Source organism: Brienomyrus brachyistius, chromosome 1 (assembly GCF_023856365.1).
Source record: "Brienomyrus brachyistius isolate T26 chromosome 1, BBRACH_0.4, whole genome shotgun sequence".
In the NCBI taxonomy this organism is placed as follows: domain Eukaryota; kingdom Metazoa; phylum Chordata; class Actinopteri; order Osteoglossiformes; family Mormyridae; genus Brienomyrus; species Brienomyrus brachyistius.
Window position 1 is genome coordinate 50,996,917 of NC_064533.1, and position 9,728 is coordinate 51,006,644.

Here is a 9,728-nt window from a genome sequence, read left to right on the forward strand (position 1 = left end):
GGCTTAACTTGTTTGCATTAACATTGACTGTTTCCTGTCAATGTTTAACAATCATAGTCCAATCAAGGAAGTCCTAAGGCTTGTGTGTTTAGGGTGGCTGTTAAGATTAAGACAAGATCCAATATTTAAGGACAAACTTCATTCAAAAATGTATTAAGTTGTATTACAGGTTACTTGCCATTTCCTTCGTGTGAATACAACAAACTAGATACACATGTAATTAGCAACATAAGACAGAATTATGCCTGAATCACACGCGCACACACACCTTGACCACATAAAATGGTCATACATATTAGACCATTATCCAACCTCTCGGCCTCCAAACAGCACCCAAAAGGAAAGGCTGAAGATATTAATGCAGATCTCTCATCGATTTCAAGGCAGGAACCCAAGAGAAGTTAGAAAACTGTAAAAAAATGAACACACCTGTGTCTTTTTATTTAAGAAAACCCAACAGTGTTATGAGTCAGAGAGAAGGACTTTGTCCCTATTCCAACAGTATAGTTAAAGGGCTGAGGACAAGCAAAGTACTCGTTAGTACAAGAATGAAGACCTCGGGCTGCATAACAAACAGTCAAACTCAAATTGAAGTGAAACACTTGGAGACTACAGATTAATCATCCCCCCCGAAGTTGTAAAGCACTACACAATCAAACAATCTGTCCAAAGCCCAAATCCATGGAAAGTTAAAAGGTTCCAGCAACTCCGTAAATGCAAGTGGCAGGACTCTATGGTACCACCACCTAATCAACTAAGCTTGACAATAGTAGAATAGCCAAGCAATATTACTTCCTACCTGACGACACAATTTCAGGTTTACCTGAAATTTGAAACATTGAAAATGTAGATCAAAACATTTCAATTTACAAACGAGACCTACATGCAATTTCAAACAGCTCAAGAATTAACTGTCTACAGATTCTTTTTGCACACAGGAATATCTACGATTGGCAAGAATAGTGTGTGCTAGTAGCTGCTGTCATTCCCTTAGTTATCCACTCCTTGCCTTCCCAAACAGCGTATTACAGAAATGAATGGGCTTCGGACCACAATCGATCCCGCAATCTGAACCAGCAGCAGGGCGGCGACAGGGCAATGCCAGGCCGCCTCTGACATTTCAGTTACAGGTCAGTCAGAGCACAGTGGTCTTCACTATACATAGCTTAATATGCAAACTACACTGCGTTAAAAAATTTCATACAATTCAAACGAGAAAAAAAAAATAAAAATACGAGTAACAAAAAACCTTGTTAAAACATTCTATATTTAATTCTATAATTCTATAGTCAAACTTAAATTAGATTATGAGAGAGAGAGATAAAGAGACAAGAGGCATCCGGGAAAAGCTGTACACCAGAGATCCCCTTTTTTGGACAGAAGAAAATCTCGACTTTCCTCCCCATTCCACAGTTGATCTTTATATAGATAAAGCTTTAGGATTTGATTAGTCGCACTATTAAAGAAAAAAAAACCTTCACATATAGCATGTGGATAGAGTTCCTCCTTGGACACCCCGAATCGGCAGTTAATGTAAACAGAAATGGGAGTATTGCTGCTTAGAGCAGTGTCTCTCAAGCCAGTTCTCAGGGTCCCCCAGACAGTCCACATTTTTGCTCCCTCCCAGACAGTCCACATTTTTGCTCCCTCCCAGACAGTCCACATTTTTGCTCCCTCCCAGCCCCCAGTGGGGTCCCCGAGGACTGGTTAGAGAAACACTGGCTTGGAGAACCAGGCAAACTCCCGGACAGCAATTCATCACAAACATTCGATTGCAGAGACAGCTGCCCACAAAGCGGCAGGAAGCCAACTAAAGGAAAGACATGGGGAGGCCACACGCACAGAGACACAGTCACGCACACATAGACACGCACACAAAAAAAGCTATAAATGATACAAAAGTAATCACACACACACACACACACTGGCGCGATCTTTCACAAGCAACCTCATCCATTTAAAGATTTCATAATCCAGTCTTTGGGAATTAACCATCTTCAATCATTATAGCTGGTCAGTCAGAGCAATCACAGCTTAATGCTATGTCCTTGAGGGGGTGTTTGGGGGAGGGGGGTGCGTTTTGGAGACAATCTATTGGACAGGCTGGAATTTGTTTAGTATCCTGCAACCATCAGCTGAGGTTGCTTCCAACAGTCTTAAAAAGAAACGAAAAAAACAACATAGCTGGGGAAGCAGGACGGGGACAAAGTCTACTGGGAATGAGGATGGGACACACCCCTAATAACCCTCACTCCCCATCTCAAAAAAATAAATGGGGGGAGGGACAAAGAAAAGAACACAGGAAGAACTTCAATGAAGATGGCTATAGGGAATGAAACCAAAATGGACAGGATTAATCGTCGTCATCATTCTCGTCGTAGTCGTCGTCCTCATCCTCCTCATCCATGTAGGAAACGGGGGTCTCCACCCGTGAGCCACTGTAGTGGGAGCCGTTGGAGCTGGACGCCATAGTACCATCAACACTCTCACTTTGGGCAGGTTGACCAAAAGAGAGCAGATGGAATCAGCAACACAGAAGCAAGGCCATGTCCGTTCTGCACTGTCATTGGGTATTGTGATTAGACTCACCTGCCAGCAAGGCCCCGCCCACCATTAGACGACACTCCTGTTATGTACACGTTGCTTATCGATCCCTGAGCCATTTCTGTCGGAGCAGAGAGATCGCCAATGAGAAGTGCCCCAAAAGGACCACCCTACAGATTCCTCAGCGGTTGGCTTCACAGACTGGCTGACCTGTAACATAAGGCTCCAAGGCTCTGGGCACTAGACTGCGAGCGATCTTAAGGTCCTCCGGGGAACACTTCCCTGCCTCCAGCCCACATGCCATTCCCATCCTCTTTAGCACCTCTATGTCGTCGTGGATCTCAAACATATTATCGAAGTTGAAGAGATATTCAAATCTGTCAGGGGACAAGATCGACAATCAGGAAGTGACAGAAACCCCATATCTGTCAAGGACTGAAGGAACACTTGTTAGAGCCCCAAGGTCCTGACCAACCACACAACTCACTTGTCATTGGAGATGCTACAGTCAATGACCGTCTTCTTGCTGGTGTTGACGATGATGAAAGGCAGGTGAATGACAGAATTTGGTGGAGGAGGTCTCTTGGTCTGCTGCTCCAGCTGCCTATTCCTCTGAACCAGCTTCTTAAAGGCAATTTGCTAAGTAGACCAGGGAGAAGAGCAGAAATGGACCTCATGTCATTTCTACACAGAGATTCTACTCTAGAGGTCAAGTCAGATTCCTTACCTGCAAAATCAGTTCCTGCAGCTGGGATTGTTTTTGCTTTATCCTCTCGAGTCGGCGCTGCCTCTCCACCTAAAATTTAATACAGGGATACAGATTTGAAAACTTCACAGGAACACAGATTTAATCTGAGTAGGCCTAAAATGTGCATATTCTTCTAAAGCGAGTTCAGTATCTAATAGGGTAAATATACTTCGAAGACTTTCCAATTTGTATTGCATAATTTGAGATACTTCAAGCCAAACTAACAGTTATCTCAATCTGTCTTCCAACTGAAAAGCAGATTTGATGATAATTGTTAAATTGTCATATGCAAATTGATGAAAATGAAAATTAACATTCTAATTTTAGTTACACAGTTTATAATGGATGGACCTACACAACGGGCATCCCAAAAGGCTAACTTAAATAAAAAGAGCAGCTCTGGTGTGTTTCGGAGCTGCTTGACAGGCCTGTAGTCCTGAAGGTAGCGTTCTGAACTCACCTCCAAGTTCTGGCACTCCTGGGCAGAATTAGTGGGTAGGCCGATCCACTTGATCTCCTTCTTCTCCTTGGAGATGATGTTCATGGCCATCAGGACATTCAATGCATCGTAGACACGGCGCCGGATGTTCTTCTGGTCATACACGTGCTGCAGAGGTAGGGAGTCGCATTGCATTTTAACCATCAGGGACACACCAGTGGTCACTGAGGCCATAAGCGTCCCAAGGGCTTACAGAGTCATTGGGGGAGATGTTGTTGTCAGAGGAGCTGAACTCTGCCACTAGCTCGTCGGCGACCTCATTGTAGGTGGTGATTCCCTTCCTCTGGACCTTCTCGCACACCTTCATGGAGAAATGTCTCAGCCCTTTGCCATTCTTCTCGCCCTTCTTGCTGCGCTTCCTGTGCAGGCAACAGGACACAAAGTCAGCAGATCCTACAGTCGGAGTATGCAAGGGCAAGACTGAATATCATAATTTAGGTACCCAAGTATCGTTCTCCTACAAGTGCGGCAAGATTTAATTCTTAGATGCATAACTAATCATGGATGTTCGGATATTGCATTAAACACGTACAAGGACTAAGGTTTCCGAAGAAACCATTAATAAATCATTACATGATGTAATGTGACCACCAGCTGGCTTCTGTTTTCCACATGACAAACAAGGTCATATTCTCTTGATGCGAGTTCACTTTTAAAAATTGTCTCACTTCCTTGGCTTGAAGAAATACATAAATAGTAACATTACAGCAATAATTACCACCGTAAAGGAAAACATTACAATACTTGGAGGTGGAGAAGCATGTGGATCAGAGGAGAGGTCATTTTGTCATGTTTAAAAACTCCGAGCCACTCAGATTGAGAGCGAGGCGACCAGCAGGAACCAACCCAGTGGACCAGGGCGAGGAGTCGGATGGCTGACTCTGGGAGAGGAACTGGCTACTGGGTGTGTGTGGACTGGCCACCAGGACAGCACTGGATGCACTGGGCCTCTGGGGGGTGCCTATCACCTGATGAGACACCGAAACATTGTTCCAACTCAAAGACTGAGTCAGATTCACTGCATTTGGTTGGACGACAGAAAGCATGTCCTCCATTCGAAACGCATGGCCAAAACTCAGAGAAGTATCATTAGGACTAGAATGCTTCTTCAAACTAATGGTAACGATATGTTTCTCCCATAAAGAACTAAACACCATTCATCAAGTCACTCCCATCTTATTCAGTCAAGTACTATTACCTTAAATACCTAATTGACAGATGACAGAAGCCCCATTAAATCGGTACCATGACTGGCAATTTACGGAGTGAAACAGGGACAATCTGCCACATAACACAAGGCGTTTCTGTGTACTTGGGCAAACACAAGGTCAAATTCCCCCTTTCCAACATCCACTTGCATGAACTGAAACCTCCGTTCTTGTTGGTAATGCAATAAGCCAATAAAAATCAGCATAACTGCGATCACCAAGGGGCTAGGCAGTGGTCTAAGAAAGCACAGCAAAATGTCACTGCGGTTTGATTAATTTTTCTTTCACTTGATTGAGAGGTGGCATTACTAGTACTTATTTGCACAATTAAACGGCTTAGAGACTTCGGTAACAGGGGGGACAGAAGAGGGGAAGAGTGTAAATCGTCCCAGGCAAAGGCTTTAGCTCTAAGAGGATGACAGCAGTAATCCTGCTGACTGCAGGTTTTGTTACAGGCTTATCTTTACAGGTCACCTCATGATGGTAAAGGAATTTTTTTTTAAATTGCTTTGGAAACAGCAGCCAAAGGTACCCGCTGCTCTGCCTGCAAGTGAGCAGGTCGAAACCGCACAGGTCGCTCTACAGTCATGCCAGGGGATCCCGCGGGCGGCCCGTCACAGACTTACCACATGCGGCGCGATGTTGACATTGGAGGGCCCAAGCGTTTTTGGCAGAAGCTGCTTCCCCAGAGTGACAGGCGACGGGTGGACAGTCACCAGCGACAGGACCCCTGTGAGACAGGGCAAAACAAACATCATGAGCGCCCAGAGGCGAAGGCAGCGGGTCTCCGGTTTCTACAGTACAGCATGTTACAGCCTGTTTGCTCTCAAGCGACAGATTTACACCCCATCATCAAACTGACACCATAAACCCCAAACCCAACACACACCACAGAACACGGCAGCAACATTTCAGGCTGAGCCCCACTGCAAATGCATTTTGATCAAAAGCACACTGGGGTAACTGTGCATAATGCAAATTGGACATCTAGATCACTTAAAACAACAGAGAATGGGAGGCGAAAAAAAACAGTATGATAAATACAACAGCTGCAGGCTGAACTCAATCATGCTAAGAATATGGCATTTTACTGCCCCCTGCTGCTGAAAAACCACCATCCAGCGGCATGACAAAAACATTGCGCCCTGTTGACTGCACAGCAGTTCATATTATCTTGGTTTCAAACACATGCATGAGGCTGGAGACACAGTATAGGGGCCTGTATCACAAAGCTGGATTTTTAGGATTATCAAGATAACATCAGATTTAAGGTAGTCTGGGCTGAATGGAAGCAGGCACAGATACCTTAAATCCAACACATTATCCAACCTAACCAACAAATCTCGCTTCAGGAAATCTGCTGCAACGACTCACTTTATTCGGGTTCTCAGCTTGCTAATTAGGTTTACTAAAGTTCAGGGAGCTACACACAAATGAAGGTACAACAGTCAGTTTAATACCACAGCAACCAAAAAAATCATAAATTTGTTTTTGCTTAAAATGTATGGTACAAAGGTGGCTAAGTGGCCATGAATTATAGCTTAGACTGATTTAAGAGCCACACAGACCTAGAAGACTGGCCCGGGGCTGGATATTATCAGCTAAGCACATGATTGACTTAGGCTGCTCACCTTTGCTGGGACTCAGATTCTGGTCGACAAAAACCTTCAGCTCTCCATTGGTTTCAATCACACCAACCTGTGGATCAGAAGACAAGCAATGGCAAAATGAAAACGACCTCGGACAAAAGCAATTCTGTGCCTCGATTTTCACTTTTCAGTCATCTTTCTGGAAAATGCCATCATTTTCTTGTATCAATATTTCCCTCAATATAATCTTTAATCTTCAGCAATACTACTTGCCTTCTCTGCTAGTTTCTACTTATTTCTTACAGAGTAAGTATTTCAGCTGGCTGAAAGTGTGAAAGTGGCACTATGTGTTGTATAACAAACAAAACAAACAAACAATGCAGGCTCTCCAGAGTGCAAAGGCTTTTGCATCCATGGTCATCACTGGCCAGCACCTTATGTTTGCACAGACAAACAGATACAGCAGTGAACTCACATCTTTTGCCATGATATAAAATCCTGGGGGGGGCGAGGAGGAACTATGGCGTCTTTGGGGAGAAGAAGAATTATTCTTGATCAAGAGCAGATCTCCTAAGACAGAGAAAAAACAGGACCATCTCTTACATGGAGAAGCAGGTATGATTAGTGGCTGATGTCATAAAGCAGGGTTTCGATACAATGTCTGTGGCAGCCCAGGGTACATGAAGCTCATCATGTTGTGAAAGGAGTTAAATATTTATCCATCCCTCCATCTTCTTACAACTCTTGGTTGCTTGGGGGTGGGCGTTATAAAAGGGACGGGACAAGAAAAAAAAATCTGTATCCCCCTACCCTCTGCTAAATAACCAGAACTGTGGGATGTGAGATGAAATTACATATAGGATGCAAGTATTCCTTCTTGCCAACCCTCTTATGCTTGGAATCTGCTTTCTATCGACAAATTCATGGGAAATTATACTATTACATGGCATGTAAACACTCGTTTTAGTTCTTGTATATTTTCTTAATTCTGATCCAAGGGAACTTAAAACTCATGCCTACTGCAGGCAAACTGACTGCTAAGCAGACCACCAGAAGGCACATTCATTTAAATATCTGGCGGCCGAAACTACTGTCCTTCCAGTAAATATGCAGAATAGCGAAGGCCGCCCGTATACTACGAAATCTTAATTAAATGAGTGTGCAACTCAAAACTGGGGAGTGCAAGCAGAGGAAACGCATCTGCTCTGGGTAAATTATGTTTAAAGACAAAAAAATGCAAGACCAGAATACCACAATTTCTTCCCCGGACAGATGCAAACACACTCGTTGACAAGGATCTAAAAATTTTTTCCACAGTGTCAGAGTGTGGGGGTGCAACAGTAGGCCTCCGATCCCCCATTAACTTTTACCAACTGCTTACACGAAGTTTTTCAGTTAGTTATCGAACGACAGAGGACTTCGGCGTGTGCTGCACAATGTAAATAAAGGAAAACGTACGGCGCGCAGCAGCCAGGCCCGCCGGGAGTGACAAAAGCATCCACTTTATTTTCCGCAAAATTGCGCCACTAATACACCAGCAATACTCCACCCAAGTACTACCAACTCGGCGCTAAACAAAAATGATCACATTTCCAACGCTACTGCTATAATAAGTGTTGCGGAGGTACTTACATCTGCTTGTCAAAACTTTTTCTTTGCCCCCTTCTTTCTTTAAAACTGCACGCTACGTCGGCCTAGAGTTAGCGTTAGCTTCAGCAAAGCGGATCAGCGAGTGTCGTGAACTATAAAATAACATCCAAGGACGAAAAAAAGCAAATGTGCAAATGTACAAAACACGTTGCACTGCATTAACTTAACATTGACGCGAATTGCAGTTTAACAAAAACTTGCACGGTCGCGCGCCCTTAAAACCTTAACTCTACAAAACCCGCACAGCGTTGCAGAAAACATAAACACCGCTTTTAAAACATGGTCGGAAATAATAGAATGATAATAAAGCGATCGCCCACATTGCACTTACGACAAACTCCCGTCAATTCATTGTTTCCCCGACTCCCCCTTTTTTGATGGCAGAAGACGGAGGAAGAGGAGGTCTAAACCCAAAAACCAAACAGGAAACAAGAAGCAAACGGGGAGCCGGCAGCCCACCGTCCAGATCCGACGGTATTCGACATCAGCGCAGTTTATTTTTTATACTTCATGCGAAATTTCACTCCTGGTTTAGTGAAAGCAACTATATCAAGTGTTTTTTTCTGGAGACCTTCATCTATCTGCTCCGACAAAATGGATGCTGCACAGCTCTCCCCCTCATTCTTATTAGGAAACGAGGCATTAAGGGTGCCCCCGTGTAACGACACGTCTCTCAGGAATACATATAAATATTAAAATTAAAGTACTTACTAGATTAAAACCAGATAACTAATATAACGCTTTCTGGTAAGACCGCTTCTCTTTGTTGGCAGTCTTACACGGGGGACGACGAATAACCTTTTTGCAAGTTTCACTGCGCCAGCCAGTGTAAAAAACAAAAGGTTTAATAAGGATAATTTACATCCTTAGAAGAAAAACAGGGGAAGCCTCGGCTCTCCTCGTGGCCCAGCTTGATCAAGTGTCAGCCATTTTACCCCAAAAAGGAAAGAAAAATAAAGCGTTAAACAGCGTCGCAAAATAAAAGGCTGCACGTTCAGCTGGCAAACCTGACGCCGGCGAGAGACAGACGGCAAACGCGGAAGCGGTGCACGAAATAAGAGAAAAACAATAATGATGAGGGACGTAACTCAAAGCTGGCCAGCCTGTCACATGCTAATAGTGCACGGGCAGAGCTAGCCGTGGGGTGGATGGCTTTCCAGCAAGGCGCCGCGGACAGGTTTCACCCCCCGGCACTCCGTCTCAGTCATCATCCGCTCCTTTGCGGCACAAAGTGAAACCCAGTAAAGGGAAACCAACTTACTTGTTCAAAAGCATCAACGCATAACCTCTTCGAATGTTTTATATAAAAGGGGGAATAATAAAGCAAACAAAGCGAGGCAGCAAATAGTTTTTTTGGGCACGCCTAATGCGACAGCGAGGCCCCGCTCGAAAATTTCTACATCTGCTGCCAGCTGCCTCAACAGCGATCCCAGGATCGGTATAATCTCCGTCCGACTCAAACTGAGCTTGGCGGTGTCCAAAAGCAAGCT

General features: G+C 44.3%; 1 protein-coding gene across 5 annotated transcripts; it reads right to left on the reverse strand.

Moving 5' to 3' along the window:
- Positions 1–412: 412 nt before the first annotated feature.
- tfdp1b (transcription factor Dp-1, b) lies at positions 413–9,714 on the reverse strand. 5 transcript variants are annotated; one of them, XM_048995412.1, is made up of 13 exons: positions 8,570–8,917; positions 8,221–8,330; positions 7,064–7,158; positions 6,631–6,697; positions 5,626–5,729; positions 4,638–4,759; positions 3,985–4,150; positions 3,753–3,899; positions 3,272–3,340; positions 3,032–3,183; positions 2,755–2,921; positions 2,590–2,665; positions 413–2,489 (listed from the first exon to the last, which is right to left on the reverse strand). In XM_048995412.1, exons 3-13 carry the CDS (start codon positions 7,073–7,075, stop codon positions 2,354–2,356), a joined length of 1,218 nt encoding a protein of 405 aa, XP_048851369.1. In that variant the 5' UTR covers positions 7,076–7,158; positions 8,221–8,330; positions 8,570–8,917; the 3' UTR covers positions 413–2,353. The 5 variants fall into 5 exon arrangements, with proteins under 5 accessions (XP_048851369.1, XP_048851432.1, XP_048851604.1 ...); XM_048995475.1 differs by lacking the exons at positions 8,221–8,330; positions 8,570–8,917 and adding an exon at positions 9,500–9,714; XM_048995647.1 differs by lacking the exons at positions 8,221–8,330; positions 8,570–8,917 and adding an exon at positions 8,950–9,443.
- Between the last annotated feature and the right edge of the window lie 14 nt (positions 9,715–9,728).

Coding starts and splice junctions, on each gene's coding strand:
- tfdp1b (XM_048995475.1), bottom strand. Junction 3,900..3,984: donor ACATCTCCCCCAATGACTCT/GTAAGCCCTTGG, acceptor CTACCTCTGCAG/CACGTGTATGACCAGAAGAA. Junction 2,490..2,589: donor GGGCGGGGCCTTGCTGGCAG/GTGAGTCTAATC, acceptor ACCTGCCCAAAG/TGAGAGTGTTGATGGTACTA.